The following is a 20,965-nucleotide window of genomic DNA, read 5'->3' as shown; positions in this document are numbered from 1 at the left end:
GAAAATGTAAACAGGGGTATAAAAAAAATTTTCTTCTGTAAGTTCATGGATCATATTTTCTTGTCAGTCATATAATTCAAGATGCTAATTTCAAGATTCAAAGAACTTTATTAATCCTGGAGGGAAATTGCTAATTCTTGGTTACAGTTGCTTACAGTTGTTATCCAGTAGAAAGTAAAAAGTAATAAATAATAAAAATGTATAAATAACATAAAATAAAATAAGATAGAATAAAATAAAATAAAAAGAGTCCTAAAAATAATAAATAAATAATATGTAGAAATTAATAAATCACAGACTGCAGCTTTAATTTGTTTTTTAATGTTATGAACATATGACGAACTTATAAACTGGAAAATCTAAACAGGGTTTAAAACGGATACGTTCCACAGTAAATTCATCGATCAGATTTTCTTGTCCAGAATAGGCGGTACCTCGGCATACAAATTTAATCCGTTCCGGAGGCGAGTTCTTACGGTGTAATTACGTATTGTGAATCGCACTTTCCCATAAGAAATAATGTAAATGCAGATATTACCAATATTACCAACCTCCAACACTATAATCATATTTTTGCAAATAAAAACAACCAAAATATTTAGAAAAGACATGTAAATAAAGTAAAATATCTAATAACTAGACATTAAACCTCACTTAACTTTAATTTATGATTCCTCTTGGCATTGCGTATCTTTACTAACACTTACACAAAATGCAAAAAACAAACAGATAAAACTGACTCAGACATTCCATTTTGAACGGCTCCTGGACGTAGACGCGACTTAGCCGGGGTTCGGGTCGGCTCGGTTCGTTCGCTCGTATGCAGAAGGCAAATTTCTTGCAAAATTTCAGTTCTTAAGACGAAAATGTGCAAGGTGGGGCGTCTGTACACCGAGGTATCGCTTTGGATAGAAATGAATAAACGGCATACTGCAGCTTTAATTTGTTGCGACTACGTTATCAGCGTATAACGAATTTCCGGGCCGGAAAATGAAAACAGGGGTTCGAGACTAATATCATATCTTCTCAGCAGTTATATAATCTGGAACTGTTCAGAAATGAATAAATAAACGACATACTGCAGCTTTAACCTGTTATATATAGATATAAAGCATGACTCATTTCCGGACCGGAAAAAAATGTTTACAAAAATGTTACATTGTAGAATCTTCATCTGATGTTTTTTTTTTCCCCCTTCAGTCATATGATGACATCTGTATAATGACATGTCGCGGGTTTAATCGGTGCTGATGAGAGTGTGTGTGTGTGTGTGTGTGTGTGTGTCTGACCTGCCGCGAGCTGCATCCAGCCGCAGATCTTGAAGACGGTGGCGGTGCTGCAGAAGAAGAAGAGCGCGAAGCAGCCGATGCAGGCGAGCACCAGCACCATGGAGGTGGCCACGAAGAAGGCGGCGGCCTTGAAGGCTCCGGACGGGATGGAGCTGAAGTCGGAGAACGTGCCGTGGCAGGCCAGCTCGCGCGCCACGCCGTTCCCGATGCAGTAGTGGAAGAGGCCGAAGTATCCGACCTGCGGGGTCTCCGCGCCGTCGCCGATCCAGTACGGCTGGATGAAGCACACCACGTTGACGATGGCGAACAGCACGGTGAAGATGGCCCACAGCACGCCGATGGCGCGGGAGTTCCGCACGTAGTTCGTCTGGTAGATCTTCGCGGCTTCCGACGCGGGGAGCATCTCTGCGGGATTTCTGCGCTCACCTCCCCCACTCTACCTCTCTCTACCTCTCTCCCTGTATATCGATATCTCTATTCCTCTATACCTCAATTACTAAAGCTGTCAGCTGTCAGTGCGCGTGATTCATGCGGTGCGCCTCTGTGACGTCACACAGGTGGAGACCCGAGCAGGTAGCGGTGATTACTCCGGCTCAGAGCCTCTCGCGCTCCATTTCTCCCCCGTGCCGCATTGATGAACGAACGCCTCACTCCCTCCAACACAGACCACACACACACACACACACACACACACACACAGAGATACACTGAGCGCCTCACTCCAGCTACAGAGAATGAATCGCAGACACGGTGCTCATGATGCCGCGGTGGAGCCTCGTGCAGCAGCGACCATCATCATCATCATCATCATCATCTTCATATCCCCAAGCCGAGAGCGCATCCCGCACCCTGTGTCCATCTCACCTTTAATAGCATCACACACACACACACACACACACTGCGTCTGCGTCTTATGGCTCGGATGTGAAACGAAGGGAAAAAAACGCCCCTTTGACGAAAATCAGACGAATAAAGACCTCCCCAGAAATATATAAATAATTATATATATATATACCCCCCCACCCCCCTACACACACACCCGAATCCGCGCTTCACCTGCGCAGAGCATACACAGGTAAACGCCGGTAGACTGCTGCCATCTCCTGGTCAGAGGTGATATTGCGCTTCAGCTCAGGCTGGTGTGTAATACCGCCTCTCGTGGTAAGAAACGGTATTACACACCGGCCTGGACTGAAGCGCAATTCTTTAAAAAATAGATAATAATTAAGATATCTACAGTATATTCACCTTATAATCTTAGAACTGAGTATTTTCTAAAAAAAAATTAAATGGTATTAATGGTATCAAATTTATTAGGTTTTACTTCACAAAAGTTTACATCTTTTTCGTTTAATAAAGCCTGCTTCATTCATTCATAACACTCACTTCCTGGATAGCGCTTATTTGTGTATTTGTATATATTTGTTTTTATTTGTTTGTTGTCGTGTATATGTGTCAATGATTTCCTTTTTGTCCGTTATAATAACTTTCCGCTTACGGAAGTGACTTGACGATCCGGAAGTGACGTCGGGGGTTATGACACGAGAGAGCGCGCGAATCTCTCTCGTGCGCGTTGTGTGATGTGTTCTGTGGCTGCGCGTCAAAAGACAGTACGTGTTTTATTTATTCATTTTATTCATTTTCTTCAGCAAAGGAGTAATAAGTTATTAGCGTATATTTCATTATATTAGTGTGATTTTTAATGTTAGTTGTTAAACGTGTTTAGTAAACCGTAATGCTAGTTGCTATAGTAACGGTTAAGTAGGTTTAGCAGAGACGCTCAGCTAGCTAGGAAACTGGATACAACCGGTTTAAACGTGATTGTCTTTAGAAGGATGGTCCGGCGTTATGATTTCTGCGCATGCGCGCACACCTGACGCACATAATCTGATGCTTGTTGAAGCTTTTTAACTGTGCAGACTTTCTCCAATGAGATGAAACAAAAACAATACAAAAACAGTGATGTCACTGACACTGAATATACTATAAGAGCGTATTAAACTTGGAGATTAGATTAAATTTGACCCTAAAACAAGTGTGTGTGTAGTAGAGACCATGGCCGGGGCAGCACTGCAGTGTGCTGGATATCCTGAGGATAAACTCCAGACTTTAACAGAAGACCTGACGTGTAGAGAAGCACAAGCAGGAACCCTGCTCACGCTGATGGGAGAGGTATAACACACACACACACATACATAAAACACAGCCCTTATTAATAATAATAATAATACAGTTACAGATCACTGTGTGTGTGTGTGTTGATCAGCCGGATCAGTACAGCTACCCCTCAGTGTTCATCTATGGACACCGAGCCTCAGGGAAGAGTCACGTCCTCCTCACACTTCTCACACGGCTGCAGGTAAGAGACCAGCTCACAGCTCCACCTGATCATGGGAGTGTTAAAGCTTAACCGTGTATGTGTGTTTGTGTGTGTGTGTGTGTGTGTGTGAAGCTCCCTCATGCTGCAGTGAGCTGTGTGGAGTGTGTATCCGCAGGCCTGATGTTCGAGCAGGTGTTATCGGCCCTGTTCGGGGCGGAAGCCGCGTCTCTCCTCCCACGCGCTCCTTCCCTCTCCGACTTTGTGAGGATTTACAGACAGGCGTGTGTTCAACATCCTGAACAACGCACGCGCTACATCGTGAGTGTGTGCTGCACTACACTACTGCGGCATTCTGAACACCTCTTTACAATACAGGTACTGACAACGTTCCAGGTTCTGGATCTTTCTAAAAGTAAAAGTGTGTGTGTGTGTGTGTGTGTGTGTGTAGGTGGTGGAAAGGGCGGAACTGCTCAGGGACATGGAGGCCAACCTGCTGCCCGCTCTGCTGCGACTGCAGGAACTGGTAATCACACACACACTCTTACTGTCCTTGCAGACATGCTGGCCGCTCCTGGGTCATGTGTCAATCTGTCAATCATCCTGTTACTATAGAAACCATAACGGAGTAAGACGAGCGCATTATTGTATATGAATTGAATCGACCAATCAGAATCCAGAAATCAGGTTTAATCTTAACTAATGGTATTTATGTGTGTGCGTGTGTGTGTTCAGGTGGATGATAATGTCACAGTGTTCCTGCTCAGTGAGATCGTGTGGGAGAAGTTTCGCCCAAACACTGGCTGTTTCGAACCTTTGCTTCTGCACTTCCCTGATTACTCTAAAGGTAACACCCACACAGATTTGTTTTATTTATTTATTTATTTATTTATTTCTACTCTGTAATTAGTGTGACTTTAATCACCCCTCTTTGTGTGTGTGTGTGTGTGTGTGTGTGACACGCAGCGGAGCTCCTGCATATTCTGTCTCGAGACGCTCACCCGTCATACACACCTGAGCTGTACGCCTCGTACATCAACATTCTGCTCGGGGTTTTCTACTCAGTGTGTAGAGACCTGAGAGAGCTGCGGCACCTGGTAAAACACACACACACACACACACACACACACACACACACACACACACACACACACACACTTCCAAAAGCATTAAATAGTTTCTAAGTTTAAAATCTGGTTTAAAATGGATTAGAAGTATGTAAATTGATTTACTGTTTATTTATTTTCTTAACTGCTTATTTGTATACGGTTAACACGTCTATCTATTGATTTGCTTATTTAAAAAAAATGCATTAATATACTAACTGATTTATTTTCTAATTAATGCATTTTCTCATCTGTTTATTTTAGTTATTTACCAGCTTATTTATTTAGTTATTATCCAAAATGTTCAATGCATCACTTTTTTTCTTATTTGTTTACATATTTTACCACCTTACATGTTTTTTTTAATAAATTATTCTATTGTTTATTTATCATTCTCGTATATGTTGGATTTTTTTTTTTGCTAGTCTAAAAACTAATATTAATATTTTTTTATAACAAGTAAATTTATTTATGTAATATTTAAGCATATTGTTATCTGGGCTGAATTTATTATTATTATTATTTTTTCATTTTACTTATTGAATACTTTTACGTATTTGTGTGTGTTTGGTCATTTATATGTGCTCAACTGATTTGTTGTTTTTGTATTTGTTTATTTATTTATTCTGTGACTGTTTTTGTCTCTGTAACAGGCTGCATTGAATTTCTCAAAGTTCTGTGAGCCGCTGGAAAAAGGGGAAGGTAGAAACATAAACTCTATAAACATTTGTTATGAGTAACATGTTCTCCAGTATTTATTGTTAAGGTCAACAAAGCAGTTATAAGTGAGTGTGTGTGTGTGTAATAAGAGTGCAGTATTTGTATAACATTGTATATAATAGTTGATATAAAGGTTATGGTTATATTTATTTATTATAAAACACAGATATAAGAAGTTACCGTCAGTTATAGCACATACGGTCTGCCACGGCGATGTCATTCATACCATGATTTTATACAAGTTTATCACTTGTTAAGAGCCCAGTGCGTAAAAGTATAGAAATCAGTAATTAACTAATTTAAGTAAAATTTTTGTTGTGTATTTGAGTTTGAGTTCTGCTTAAGTGCAGAACTGGAGCTGTGTTAATCTGCTCTGCTCATGAAAGCCGTTAGTGAGTGTTGATGTCTCTGTGATTAACGTTGACACGTCAGGTGTGTTTGATCTGTTATAATTCCTTCTTTTAAAGCCAGAGAGAGCGACACACACAAGCTGTGGAGGAACATCGAGCCTCACTTGAAGAAGGCCATGCAGAGTGTGTACCTGAGGGAGGTGTCCAGGTGAGACAACGACTACAGCACCATGCAGCATTAGTGTGTGTGTGTGTGTGTACACACTTTAAAACCACCTAGGAGACTCACTCTGTGTGTGTGTGTGTGTGTGTGTGTGTGTGTGTGTGTGTGTGTGTGTGTGTGTGTGTGTGTGTTTCTCAGTGTTCAGTGGGAGGAGCAGCAGCAGATGGATGAGAAGGAAGCCACAGCTCTCAGAGGTAAAGAGAGAGAGGAGAGCAGATGTTGTAGCCCTGTGAAGTGATGAACACTCGCTCATTTCAACACTATGAGAGTTCAGTGATATTAAAGTCACATTTTATCTCATTTCCCTGGAAATCAGGTGAGATACTGTAGGGTGACAAATCCAGACCTTGTTCAAACTATTCTTTTAACTTTAGTTCATACCTATTAATGTTTTTTTTTTTTTTTTTTAAACATAAAGAGCTGGGCAAAAGGGCACAAACAAAACAGATTTTGGTTTACTGCAAGAATAAAACAAAACTTAAAAAGTTAATTATTTTATTAAAAGTTTAAAGGTATAAATGATTTAAGGTTGAAAATGATCTGATAATTTTGCACACACCCCAACAAAACAAGGAAACAAACAAAATAAAACTGTTCATAATTCATAAATTAATCTGCTGATTCCTAAAAAACTGTTTGGTTTGTCACAAAACCTTTTCTCATATCAATGCATTTAAGAAACCTAAAATCATCCAGAAACAAGTGGGATTTTAAGTCTCTCCTTGCGTCACATGACCATATGCTTTGGAGTACACACACACACACACCTCACATGAACCAAAATTAAAGCCGTTTTTCTCAAACAGTTACAAAACCAAATCTTCCTGTGTGTGTGTGTGTGTGTGTGTGTGTGTAGGTTTATCAGCTCACGCTCATGTAGAATTGCCCTATTACTCCAAATTCCTGCTGATTGCGGCGTATCTGGCGTCGTACAACCCCGCCAGGACGGACCGGCGCTTCTTCCTCAAGGTCAGATTCACCAACGGCTCAGGTTTATCATGTTCTTTAGCTGTGGAGGTGTGGACATGTCCATTATCACACAGACGTAAGCTTTAAAGGGCATAGAAAACATTCTGCTGAAATTATTGGCGCCCTTGGTAAAGCTTCCATCCTACATTGAATAAACAATGAGTTGTCTGAAGTTTAAAACGTTCATTGTTTCCTCTTTACACCGAGTGTGTGACGGCTGTAACTGAAGCGTGTTTCCGTTTACACGCCCGTGTAGTGCACTATATAGTGCGCAGTGTGTAGTGGCATTAGGTCATACACTAGGTGAAGCGGTGTCAGGAGGGGTGTTTTTTTATGGGTTAGTTTGTGATGTTCATTCCCATTTAATCCGTTTCTTTATGAACAGCATCATGGAAAAATGAAGAAAACCAACTTCCTGAAGAAACACGAGAAAGTGAGTGACTTATTTAATACATAAAGGAAACAAACACTGTTACAGAAACTATTCAGGTCTCTATCAGTCAGTCTATAACTCTCTCTCTTTATATCTCTTTGTCGTCCTTTTCATTGATTCCCCTTTTTCTCTCTGTTTCTTTTACTGTGTTTTTGTCTCTCACTCTGCCTGTCTGTTTTTTTTTTCTTATTACTGTCCTTTGCTTTGTGTTTTTATCTCCCTGTCTCTGTCACTTTTGTTCTTTTCATCTGTTTATTTCTCTCTTGTTTTGTCTCGCTCTCTTTGTTTTTGTCTCTCACTCTGCCTGTCCCCTCTCTCTTCATTATGCTTTTTCTGTCTCTCTCTTTGTCCTATTGTCTGTCTTTCTTTTCATTGCTGTTTCTCTCTCATACTCTGCCTGTCCCGTCTGTCTCGTTCTTACTTTCTTCGTCTTTCTTTTAATTGATCTGTCTCTCGCTCCCCATCTTTCTCTACATTTTTTTTGCCTCTTTGTTTTTTGTCTGTCCCTGTCTCCTCCTCTCTGTCTCTCTCTATCTCAGACTAGTAACCACCTGTTGGGGCCGAAGCCGTTTCCTCTGGACAGGTTACTGGCGATCTTCTACAGTGTGGTGGACAGCCGAGTGGCTCCGACAGCCAGCGTCTTCTCTCAGGTCATCATTCATGTTTACACACACCGCACGCCACACGGCTGTGGTATTAATCCTCACTGGACTGAACCTGACAGGGTCATAGGGTAGTCAGTAGGGGGGAGGGGCAGTGTTATTAACTTCTCTCGGTGAGATATCAGGGTCTAGGACGATTATATGATCTAGAACTTTCTATATCTCATTAGGGATAGAGAGAGAACAAGATGTTATACAGCATATTTAGAAATTATTTACATATTGCACGAGGGCATAAGTATTCACACCCCTGACGTGGTTTTGTCTCATCCCTCTCCGTTTAGATCTCCTCTCTGGTAACGCTGCAGCTCCTCACTCAGGTGGGACACAGCGACCAGCTCGACTCCCCCAAGTACAAGTGTGCCGTCTCCTTCGACTTCATCCTTGCCATCTCCAGGTGTGTGTGTTTGATAAATTGATTAAATCGCCGATGTGTTGATTAGTTTTCCAGAACGTGGGTTTCTCGAGCAGTTGATTGATTTCATGTTGTTTCTTTTCTCAGAACGGTCAGCTTCGACATTGTGAGGTACCTGTATGACTTCCTGTGAAGAAAGCCCCTTCCTGATTGGACGCTCTGGAACACTGTGGGGAGTTGGGCGGGGCTTGGACTATAGCTCTGTGCTGTGATTGGCTGAATCCAGAACTGTGTGTGGGATCGTGTTGCTCTCGATTTACACACTTCAGTTGGAAGGAACCATGTTGTTTTTGTCAGGGGAGCGCAGGTTATGTGTCACTTTGTTTCTGGATTTAGATACAGACGTGGGCGTGGCCTACAATCCAGTGCTCACTACTATGTAGTGACTAAGTAAAGTCAGACTTTACACTGTCTGGGGAGCTGTAAGTGCTATAATGTGTAATGAATAAATAAATAAAATGTATTTCACATCTTAGTGTTTTTTTTATTTTGTAGTTTTAATTACTATAGTAAAAATTTAATTGTAAGACTTTTGCTGAATGAATAAATTTTGCTGAATTTTTACTAGTCTAGGCTAAATTCGTTATTAGCCGCAGTAGAAATCTGTACGTCTGAGAATGTCGATCCCGGCCGAGGTGGCTCGGAGCTCACTGCAGTCATTACCGCAAACATTCAGCAAGTTGAATGCCTGATCCTTGAAAATAAATGAATACAGTGTCTTGTCACCAGTTTTTTTTTTAAGTTTTTACTTTCATAAGTGTGTTCTGTTATTCTACACAATCAAAGTCCTGCTCTGACTTGAACATCCCTCATATTAAAAGTGTTTTTTCTAATGTTGTTGCTTAAATCAATGTAACATTATTTTAGACTCATATGTCTGTAAATATATCTTTAGTCTCTTATTTAGTTTTACCTTTTGAAGCATGTCGTTGCAAATTAAATGAATTAAATCACCGCTCCTCACAGACTCGTATAATTTGTGAGTTGGCAGAGTAAGATGTTTAAAAAAAACTAATACAGCAGCAGTTTTTTCGGCAGCAGGAGGTCTGTTATTTATTTTAGGAAACGGTGTGAAATGCAGTTCTGCATAGGTGATAAATATTCCTGCTGAGCGGAGCTGTCGCTCCTCTAAATCAGATTTTCATTTCGTTATCTTCTAATCTCATTCATTTTCAGCAAAGTTGAAAAATGAACAAAAAGCAAGCTTTAAGCTGCATGAGTCAGAAAATCCAGCGAGAATAATCCTACACCAGCATCAGCATCTATATATAGAGTCTTTATAACCCGCATCTATAAACGCATGCAGCTCACAGTTTTCATCTGTTTAATTATTAACAAACACACTCCTTCCAGAAATATCCAGCGGAATCCAGATGTTTGTACTGCATGTTAATTCACAACGGATCAAAACATCATGAATATAAGAAGAGGGTCTGATGTCACCCTGGACATCATAAGTCTATGATTTTTTTTAAAGGAAAGTGAACAGAGCTGATAAAGAGGAAGGGAAGTCAGGGTGAAAGTGCTCATTGTCAACACTGGTATTTGTTTAGTTTAAAGAGACAATACTGCTTTCGTGAACCGTGTTTCCTTCATTCCTGCATCTCTATGCAAATCATGGTTGCTATAGAAACAGAAGAAAAATCTAAAAGAATTTGGAAACTGACTCATCTTGTGTCACGTTCTATTATTATCATCATCCATGAGCAAATACACTGAGTTTCAACTTCACCACATTTACTCCTGATGAGCTTTTACGATTTTCAGCTCAACAGTGGGCTGAGGTACATTCGTAGAGGGGTGCCAATACTTTTGTGCATCCCATCAGATGGTACATCTGAGCAACTGGACAATGTAGGTTTCAAAGTTTCTCTTTTTATTGTACTGTATAAATAAAAAAGCACAAGCAACATGAGTTCTGTATTTCTGCTACACAAGGCACAGAATGCTTTAGAGCTAGCGTCACTTCACTAAACTCAATGTTTTTATTAATCTAATGAAATATATTATAATTGCATCCATTAATGAACAGCGTGCATAAAGAAAACTGGACATCGGAATTCTAGCACAGTCAGGATTTCCCTGCTCGGACATCAGATACACATGTTAGAGATCGGCCGTTCGGTGTGTAAAAACAAATCACTAGCTAAAAGGTTTCCCATGTTCCAAATCCCTAGTGGTTGGAAAGAGTACTGCAGGTGAGCTGATAGAGGTAATTTATAACAAATAAATAAAAAGCTTTTCATTTTCAATTTTGTCATTAAATTTAAAATTCTTATTTAAGATTCCCGATTAAGTATTTGTTAAGATTGTTAAGTTTCGGCACGGCTGGTCTAGTGTTAATCGAAGAATCATTTGTCAAATCTAACTAGCTAATTTTCTCTCACAACATTAATGTGCTATTTATATTTTAATTTATAATTAAGAATTTTAAGGTTGTGGGCCTTCAATTGATAATTGGAGAGTTATAGAAATGTTTATGAAACTCTAAACACTCTACATTCACGTGCTGCTTTTGAGTCCTTTATTGGGGGGGGGGGGGGGGATAAACAAATATGACTGCCTATTCATAGCAGGCCTGTAAATACATTTTTGGAGTAAAGGCTCAAAAAAATGTGTTTTTGAACAGAAATAGGAAATAAACAGACTGTGCTAGCCTTCAGCTCTCCAGGAAAGTTTTCTAGCATGTATTCACTTCACATCATTACAAAGTAAACCTGCTGGTCTTGAGTTTACTCTCAAATATGAAGTTCTACCCCATAAAAGAAATAACAGCAATCATATAGATCAGCAAATATATATACAGTATGTACATATAAAATACAAGTTCAGAGCGCAGTGATTGTTATAGGTGCTTCGTTCCAGTACTGTTTTTAAAGGGGAAGAATGAACAGATGGTGTACGTTCACCATTTAACTGCTTAACCTTTAACAATATAGAGCACACACAGAGCTTAAGCATACTGGAATGAAACCATTTATACAAAGTCTTTTATACAGATAGCAAAAGGCAGCGAGAATAGAAATAAAAACCCTGAATACAGGATAAAGCGGTATAGACAATGAATGAGGTCGTAAGTAGTTAGTGTGCAGCTGCTAAGTCACTAGACCCAAGACCAAACTATCAGGAATATAATCATTAGTAAAAACATTTTCATCAGAAATATTAAGAATTTACAAATAAGCAACATTGTGAGGGTAAAATTATGATCGTCCTAGCAATATGCAAACTGTTTTTATGGCTATGATAAATGCTGCGGACACGCTAAATGAAAATAGGACAAACATATCAAACATATAATTGTTTACCTCAAATTTGGTAAATAAAAGACATTATGGGGGAAAATTATGAAATTATGAAGGACACACTTTTCAGGATAAAAATGAGTGAATTTTGGACAGAGGAGATAAATGGTTCGATGGTTGAAAGTAGCCATGTTTGTGCTGGGGAAGGGGGTGATCCTTCTCAACAGAGGTGGAGGTCTTCGACACAACCTGTCTCCTATTTTTCATGCTGTCCTTTCATCATTCATTAAGGACCCTTCGTACTTTTTCTGGCCGTTACACCTTAACGACTCTCCCTAATCTCTCTCTATCTTCTTAACAGCTCTCTCCCTTCTACTCTCTAACAACCCTCCCTCCTATTCTCACTCTCTCCGTTGTTTATGTAACAAGCTGTTTGGGAGAAGGGAGGTAGTGGAACGTTTCTACTTAACTAGAAGGACGACATGACTTAACTTCCAGATAACCTAACCTAGAAGACTGAGCATCTTCACAGACACTCAGATTTGTTGTTTAATTACTTAAAGAAACATTGTGACGCTAAACCTATAATTATTCTAGCAAATTGTTAGCTATCTCACCTATGTGGTTTGACTATGTGAGAACCGACACCCGGAAAGATGGAGACCTAATTACAGCACCAAAACTCGCAGTGAATTATGATGAACTGTATTTACAGTCACCGCGAGAAACCGTGTAGGTGAGATAGGGGTATTAGTAGGTGAGATAGGGGTATTAGTAGGTGAGATGGGGGTATTAGTAGGTGAGATGGGGGTATTAGTAGGTGAGATGGGGGATTAGTAGGTGAGATAGGGGTATTTGTAGGTGAGATGGGGGTATTAGTAGGTGAGATGGGGGTATTAGTAGGTGAGATGGGGTATTAGTAGGTGAGATAGGGGTATTTGTAGGTGAGATGGGGGTATTAGTAGGTGAGATGGGGGTTTTAGTAGGTGAGATGGGGGTATTAGTAGGTGAGATGGGGGTATTAGTAGGTGAGATAGGGGTATTAGTAGGTGAGATGGGGTATTAGTAGGTGAGATAGGGGTATTAGTAGGTGAGATAGGGGTATTAGTAGGTGAGATGGGGGTATTAGTAGGTGAGATGGGGTATTAGTAGATGAGATAGGGGTATTAGTAGATGAGATAGGGGTATTAGTAGGTGAGATGATAGAATAATTATAAGGGTCTTGACTAAAACAACATTCATGAGGAATCACAAAGGAGTTTTCATTTTCTGCAAAAGAAAAGTACTCGAACTAGTTACTTTTATCAGAAAGTAACGCTGTAATGTAACTGATGACTTTTTAAAGATGGTAATTTTGTAATGTAATTAGTTACTTTAAAAGGTAACGTCCTCAAACACTGATTAGGACACTGCATAGGTAGGATTTTGTTGTAATAAGACTTACAACTACACTGTGCTACAATTTGTGCACTTCTTTACTGTATATGACGAGGAAGTGCATTGTTAATTTTCTGCTGATAAAACCAGTGACCATGTGTAAACACTAAATAAATTAAAGACTTGCTATTTAGCAGGTAATGCTATTAGACCATGCATTAAAAAGAAAACTGTGTCAGGAAAACTTTAAAAAGTATTAAGGGATCTTGACTGACGGTGTGTGACAGGAGTATGTTAAAAACAGTACTGAAGCGCAGACCGTCTATGATGTTGAAAAATGAGCTTTTTTTCATACATTTTGGTAAGATTCTAGTGTTTACATGCTGTTTCTGCGGTTGTGGATCATGGCCACAATGTGACTGAGGTCCAAACTCTTCATCATCACCTCCATGAACTCTTCATCCCGCCGCGCACCTTCTACAAACTCCTCTAGCGACAGCTCACCTGATCAGGACATAAAATTTTTTGGATGTAAACAGGAATTATTTGAGCCGATGATCGAATCTAAAGTACTGATAATGAATAAAATGTAATATGTGATCTATTAAGGATGAAATAAAACCATTAACTTTTATTTTACCATCTTATCACACGACCCTCTAAGGGTTCTTTGGTTGTTCTTGGGTGGGAAATGTTTAAAGGTTTTATGTAGAAACATTCACTGTTGTCCAATCAGGAAGGGTCCAAGCAGAAGCTTAATTGACTAAATAAAGAATTAAAGACCCACTGAAAGCTATAAAACATTATTTTAACAGACAGGGTTTCTAGAAAAACTCTTCTATGAGGCCAACAACTGTTTCTTTTAAAATGATGTACTTATTACTTGGAATTTGTACACAATATTGCTTTACTTCCCCTACTGGCTTCCTGTGGCTGCCCGCATTAAATTCGAAACACTGATGCTTGCCTACAAAACTAAAAATGGCCCAGCACTCACATACCCTAAAGCACTTATCACACCACTGCACCGCACCACGTTCCCTCCGATCCTCCAGCACTGTTCGACTGGTCCCACCATCTCTCTGGGATTGAGGAACACATGCATCTGGACTATTTTCTGTTCTGGTTTCTAGGTGGTGAAATGAACTTTCTCTTACAGCTGAGTCAGTGGCAATCTTCAAACAACAACCAAAGAGCTATCTGTTTCTTAGGTATTCGGCTTAAACCCCCTCAAATAAAAATAAAAATGATCATATAAAATATATTTGTGACTGATGGTACTTCTAGTTAGTAACCTTGTAAACTAGTGTAAGAATATATCTAATGATGGAATCTTCAAAGCGCTTATATAAGGCTGGATAAGAGCGTCTGCCAAATGCCTAAATCAGAAGTTTAACACCTGACTATTTTGGTTACATAACCAAATCTGGCTATATAAACTTCAAGTAATGGTTCGTCAAGGGTCCTTAAAGGGCTCTTTGGATCATTATGCATTCTTAGCCTCTTAAACATGGAAGCGTTTCTGATGGGGAACTGCCTTTTGTAGGCAACTTTAAGAATTAAAAAAAGGGTTATTTAGATATCTTAAGGTTCTTAGCCTTCTAAACATGTTCTCATTTAGCCCTTTCTGATATTAAGCCACTGCTGAGGCGTTCTTTAAACATTAGTTAGGTGATTATAGGTTTTTCTTTGAATGTTTTTTTTTTTTTATAAGGAAATGCTGTTTCATAGCGATCTGAAGTTTAACTTATTTATAGGCTTTACATTTCAGCATGTAATTGGATCACGAATAACATGTTTGTTTCGCCGACTCACCGTCTCCGTTCACGTCCATCCTCTCAAACACTCGGTTGGTGAACTCTTCAGGGCTCACATCTTGAGATTCACTGCCGTTAATGGCACGGATTGCCTGAAACACACAGATATATACAAATATATAATAAGCATAAACATAAACACACTGAAAAACACATACTGTATCTGCATAGTTATGATACCTGAGCCTCTGTTAAGAGACTTGTTTAAAAACTGACACAAATCATGACCTTAACCTTTCAATGAAACATAATCCTAATTCTAATCTAAAAGTCTATAATCTCGTCTCCCACCATAATCCCTAATCTTATAATCAGAATTTTCATATTGTAAGCCTTTATAAATAAATAAATAAATAAATTCAATAATGTCAATTATCATAAAGATATTTATTTATACATTTTTACTAAGCAAAAATTATTTACTTTTTTTTTAAAACTATATATGTAATTTTTTGTTATTTGATCTTTATGGAAATATTTTACTAGAAGTTTTATATACACTATAAAATAATAATAATAATTATTATTATTATTATTAATCTCTTAGGAGTTGACAGTAGAGGACATGCTAACATTCTGAAGCTGGAGTTAAATCCACACATGACCCAAAGCAGGTCGATAACTCTGTCGAGATTATTTATATGTCTGCGCTTTGAGAATACAGAGTATATCTGAGCAGCTTATAGAAAGATTCGCAAGTTGACATGAGATAAAAAAGTGGTAAACCTTTATTATGATTTACAGCCATGATAACACAGTTATAAACATTGAACCTCATCAATAAAAAGCATCATGTGTCAGTCTTTACAAGATAGTATAAACAGGCTGACATGCTATGCAATAAACATTATTTAAAGGTTGTCTAGACATATTTATAAGACATGAAAAACAATAAGTGTTTAGCCATCAAACAGCAAGCTATAAAAGCTAAGTAAGCAAGCATTACAGTTTATGTTAAAGTTGTCGTGTCGTCAGTTCTTATCAGTTTTAAGATGATACTGAGTAGCTTGTGTCTATGTGGCTGCTGCTTATATTCAGGCTTCCTGTACCTGTAGGTCCTACTTTTCCAGGACACTATTGTAACAGGTTTTCAAAATTTATATACTTTTTTTTTTTATCATATTCTCGCAGCACTGTATTCCCAGAAGTCCTAAATTCCCACGGTTTCTACTGTGTATTCCGAGGGGTCCTATCTTCCCAAAGTACTATATCCCTATCCCTATATTTCCATAGTTCATAGTTGTCTCAGGGTTTCTATACTTCCTGTAAATGCAGGGTTTCTATTCTCTTTGATATCCAATTTCCTCAGCTTTTATGCATTCCTAAACTTGTTATTTTCAATACCTTATGATTTCCCAGAGTTATAATTTTCCAAGAGTTTCTATATTCCCATAGTTCATATTTCTCTAAGGTTTCTAGCATCCCTATTTTCCCACTTGCCTTCTCTTCCTAGAGGTCTTACCATGTTGCCAGAATTTCTGCAGTCAAAGAGTTTCCATTTTAGGGTTTCTATATTCCAAAAGTGTCTATTTTTTCACTGGTCCTATATTTCCAGATGTATGCTATATTTTTACCTTTATGATGTTGAGCAGTTCATGTCGGTCTATGCATCCGTTGCCATCCACATCATAAAGTCTAAAGTACCAGCGCAGTTTGTGCTCCATTTTTCCTCTCATTACGAGGCTAAGTGCCGCTACATACTCCATGAAGTCTATATATCCATCCTGCAAAGGAAAAGCATTTGTAATGATTCTGGTTTGTTTACACTAGTGGCCACTGCACAACTACACTTCGTGGTCATTAAATCACTCTATCACAAGTCACTTTAAATAAATCACTTTTAAGCATATTTGCACTGCACAAGACACTTTAAATATGTGGATTGCACAACCCTGGATTTTACAACACCTATTTATAAATGTCTCATTCTTTTATTACCATTTATTCTAACTCCATTCCACACAAAATTACATAAATATATACCTACTCGTACAGCTGCTCTTATTGTTCTATATTTCTTCATATGGTCTTCATATATTTTCTATATTGTGTATTTTTGTTGTACAGTTATTTTATTTTTAACTTTTATTATTATATTATTTTATTTTATTCTTTCCTAGTTAAATTTACCCTTTATTTTAATTTTCATATTTATTAAATCAAAAGAGACAATATCATTAGGTAATTAACAGGGTGATTATTCAGTTAGTAACATTTTGTCCTCGAATAACATTCTACAGTGAGTTTAAGTGTAATTTCAGCTCATATAACACTAGAAAATGTGTAAGGTTAGACACCACAGTAACCAAGATTTGTCTCTGTTTTAGACAAACATCTAAATAGTACGTACATCTGTAGTTGTTTCTAAGGTCTGAAAACTAATGTGTGTAATTTCTGTATTAAAACCTCACAACACACTAAATCGTGGCCCTGTATTGAAAATATTTTATAACTATAGCAGTGAGGCATTTATTTTATCCTTTCATTTTAGGTGTAAAGCCATGTGAAATCTGGTAGACACAGCTAACTGTTCTTGCTGACACACATATGTTTGTTATATGAGAAAGCATGCAGATTAAATGATCTTCTGTAATAATTCAGATGCTCATGTGACCTGCAGCAGGTCAATAACAGTCGGATCTAATTGAACATGACCTATTTATAAATGTCTCATCAGGTTTGTGTGTCTTTATCCTGAAGGTAATCTTATAAGCTCTGTGTTAGTATGACTCAGTGTAATCAAATCTGACAATGTAGCATCATAATCATCGAATATGCAGAGAATAGAGCTTCAATCCAACCCTAATTATTCCGACAGCTTCTTTTCATTCGGTCAACACTTTACGCCATGAGTGTCCGTGTTCCTGAGTCCTGTTTAACCAAGAGTGCTATATTCCTGTGCCTTTATCCATCATGGTCCACTTCCCAAACCATACTTACCCAGAGTTCCTCTCTTACCATAATTTTCCCAATATTTCTATATTAGCAGGTTACATACATTTTTAGGGGCTTAGTATTCCCAGGGTTTCCACTATATATTCCTAGGTCTCCTATATTTTTCTAGTGCATTGTCTATGGGTCTAGTATTCAGTGTTTCACATTCACAATGTCCTATTGTCCCAGTTTTTTTTTTTCTAGAGTTGCTCCCTCAGCAGCCCTATACTCATAGAGTTCATTTTCCTCATGAGTCCAATATTCCTAGAGTTTCTATAGTTGTTCTCAGTGTACAGGCCCTGGGAATTTAATTAACCTGGCAATATGGGAACACTGTAAATACCAGGACCTGGAAAACCCCGCTATAATAAAGAAAGGATTCCTATATTCCTATGGGCCAGTATGTTAAAGGTTCTTTTTACCAAATCTCCCCCAATTCCCAAGAATCTTGCCTTTACAGAGGTTCCTATTTCCCATGGCCCTATATTGCCAGACCTCTATTCTTCCAGTTTTTTTGTATTACCAGGGCTGTACATTCCCATGGTTCTTCTTGCCCAGGGATTCTCTATTCTCAGGTCTCTGTTTCCAGGCATCCATCACATCAATCACCTGATGTATGAACTTGCATTTTGGGGGATTTGTGTTCTGCATATTTTCAGGCATTGGTTAAATAATCTACATTTTGATATCAAGTTTGTTCCATTATCATGCGCTGTTCCTGAGTTATGGCCAGGGTGAATTTGTTTACAAGAAGAGCAAAAAATAAAAAATAAAAAAACAAACCTCAAAATCCTATTTTTAGAATATTTATGGGTCAGGTACCTCTTTTCCAAAACGCCTGTTCCCAGGGTTTATAAGATCCCTTGCACATCATTTTCTCAAATAAATAATGATTAAAAAAAAAATTAAATGCAGTCATATTTGGTTTTACACTGCACTATTAAAGAAATATTCACTTTGTTTGAGATACTTTCTTGATGAAGTACATGGCTGCTGTTCACAAATTTGCTTAGATATGAAAATTCAGGTTGCATCGCTGCAGTTTTTATATTTATAAGGATAACAATATGATGAACACTTTCAGTATGTAAAAAAATGACTGTCACATATTTAGTACAATCATGCATTAAGATAAATCTTTTTGTTGCTCTAGTACCCCTGAGGAACCCCTTTAGTCCATTCACATTTCATTTTTTGTTGTATCCTCTTGTCTTTGACTCACCTTGTTCATATCAAAGGTGCGAAACATTTGTTCGATGTAAGCGTTGGCCTCTGGATCGAGACCTCGGAGTCCAAAGAACTGCTTGAACTCGTGGAGCGTTAACTGACCTGAAGGACACTCGGTCATGAATTTCTTGTACCAGAGGTGCATCTCGACAGCCTGTAGATCGTCCACGGTGCATCCTGTGGAGTTCCCCATGTCTAAGACCGTCTCTTTATCAGAAGCCCAAATCGGTCCTCTGTGCAGGCGAGATCCCGGGGAGATCTTCGCGTCTCACAGACTCACGACTCAGGAGCTTGGAGAAGATGCAGGAGCTCCATGTGGCTTTTGTAAGCGTCTCGGATCAACCCGGGGATGATAAACGCATCTAATCCAGAGCAAAATATAGATATAAGGCGGCGACGGATTTTCTCCAGCTCACGTGTGTGTGAGTGTGTGATATTCACGGTCGGCAATGACATAAATATTGCTGCATCATTTGCTGTAAGAACATATAGTTTCAATAAAATTTATTTAAACAAATTCCTGCTTTTGTTGTTCCCTTTTCTTCCACTCTTTTTCTCTCTTTTATGATAAACAAGAGAAAAAACCATGGCATGTCAGAACTCCGGCAGAACTAACTATGACATCACAACTAAAAGGGAGTGCCAGAAGGAAACACAGACATGAGGGCTGCCTGAGTTTGTTCGTCGTCAACAAACCTGACCATAATTACCATAAGTCCATGAGTTCCCCAGATCTGCTATAAGGCGAATTTATGTACAAAAATGCTTGGCTAAATAAATAGGTTTTTAGCCTAGACTTTAACACTGAGACTCTGTCTGAGTCCCGAACATTATTTGGAAGACTATTCCATAATTTTGGGGCTTTGTAAGAAAAAGATTTGCCCCATGCTGTAGTTTTCATAATAAGTGGTACTGACAAGCAGCCTGCATCTTTGATCGAAGTAGGTGTGGCGGATCGTAAGACACTAGCAGTTCACTGCAGCGTGAGACTTTATACGTCAATAGTAGTATTTTTAAATCAATGCAAAATTTCACAGTGGTCTAGATTTCACTGGTTCTAGTGAAGACTCTCGCTGCTGCATTCTGGACTAACTGAAGCTTGTTTATGCACGTAGTTGAACAACCAGACGGCTAGGTTGTCTGGTTGAAAACCTACTGTAGCTGTCTGGTTGTTCATAGCCAACTCTAGGTTGGACTATGGTGTTACAATAGTCCAACCTAGAGTTGATAAAAGCATTAACTTTTCTGTTCATGTTTCATGAACATTTATTGACAGTAAATCCTTTATCTTGGCAATATTTATGAGATGAAAAAATGATATCCAGGTAATATTATCTACATGTACTTCAAATAAAAGACTGGAATCTATAATCACACTGAGGTCTTTTACTGCTGCACTTTATGAAACAGAAAGGCCATTTAAAGTTACAGTGTGATCAAAAAGATTGCTTCTAGCTGCTTGTGGTCCTATGACTAGAACTTATCAGGAATTAGCAAAAGGAAGTTAATTAACATCTAATCTCTTATGTCCTGCCCACATTGTTCAACTGTTTTTTCTCATCTGGTTTTCCTGAGACGTATAACTGTGTGTCATCAGCATAACAGTGGAAACTAATACAATGCTTAATAAATATATTGCTAAGAGGAAGCATGTAAAGAGAAAAAAGCAGTGGGCCTAAAACCGAACCCTGTGGAACACCAAACTCCACTTGTAATGTTTTTTATTACCAATTGCGTGAAATTTATTCAAACATAAATAATTATTTTAATTGTGTTAAGCTGCTTCGCGACAATGACAATTGTTAAAAGCGCTATACAAATAAAATTTTATTGAACTTGCAGAATAGTCACCATTTAAATCTACATACTGATAAGATCAGT

At 38.4% G+C, this 20,965-nt stretch overlaps 3 protein-coding genes across 3 annotated transcripts in view; 1 reads left to right on the top strand and 2 right to left on the bottom strand.

Moving 5' to 3' along the window:
- The window catches only part of lhfpl3 (LHFPL tetraspan subfamily member 3), a 28,771-nt gene extending 27,021 nt beyond the window's left edge, over window positions 1-1,750 (bottom strand). Inside the window, exon 1 of the mRNA XM_053508773.1 lies at window positions 1,290-1,750. Coding sequence (XP_053364748.1) covers window positions 1,290-1,692 — 403 coding nt within the window. The 5' untranslated portion in view covers window positions 1,693-1,750. The remainder of the gene's footprint in view (window positions 1-1,289) is intronic.
- A 1,060-nt stretch (window positions 1,751-2,810) lies between these two features.
- On the top strand, window positions 2,811-8,954 carry orc5 (origin recognition complex, subunit 5). Its single transcript, XM_053508738.1, has 15 exons — window positions 2,811-2,899; window positions 3,337-3,461; window positions 3,556-3,648; window positions 3,742-3,927; window positions 4,058-4,132; window positions 4,342-4,453; window positions 4,573-4,703; window positions 5,366-5,414; window positions 5,900-5,990; window positions 6,144-6,199; window positions 6,862-6,974; window positions 7,360-7,407; window positions 7,947-8,057; window positions 8,354-8,466; window positions 8,572-8,954. The coding sequence occupies exons 2-15, from the start codon at window positions 3,345-3,347 to the stop codon at window positions 8,615-8,617; spliced, it is 1,341 nt and encodes a 446-aa protein (XP_053364713.1). The 5' UTR covers window positions 2,811-2,899; window positions 3,337-3,344; the 3' UTR covers window positions 8,618-8,954.
- Window positions 8,955-13,230: 4,276 nt separating this feature from the next.
- Window positions 13,231-19,344, bottom strand: guca1a (guanylate cyclase activator 1A). The gene is made up of 4 exons (XM_053508683.1): window positions 19,080-19,344; window positions 16,498-16,647; window positions 14,922-15,015; window positions 13,231-13,610 (listed from the first exon to the last, which is right to left on the bottom strand). Exons 1-4 carry the CDS (start codon window positions 19,275-19,277, stop codon window positions 13,483-13,485), a joined length of 570 nt encoding a protein of 189 aa, XP_053364658.1. The 5' UTR covers window positions 19,278-19,344; the 3' UTR covers window positions 13,231-13,482.
- Between the last annotated feature and the right edge of the window lie 1,621 nt (window positions 19,345-20,965).

Source organism: Clarias gariepinus, chromosome 12, assembly GCF_024256425.1.
Source record: "Clarias gariepinus isolate MV-2021 ecotype Netherlands chromosome 12, CGAR_prim_01v2, whole genome shotgun sequence".
Classification (NCBI taxonomy): Eukaryota; Metazoa; Chordata; class Actinopteri; order Siluriformes; family Clariidae; genus Clarias; species Clarias gariepinus.
The sequence above is the reverse complement of the archived record's forward strand: the minus strand, read 5'-3'. Positions and strand labels throughout refer to the sequence as shown.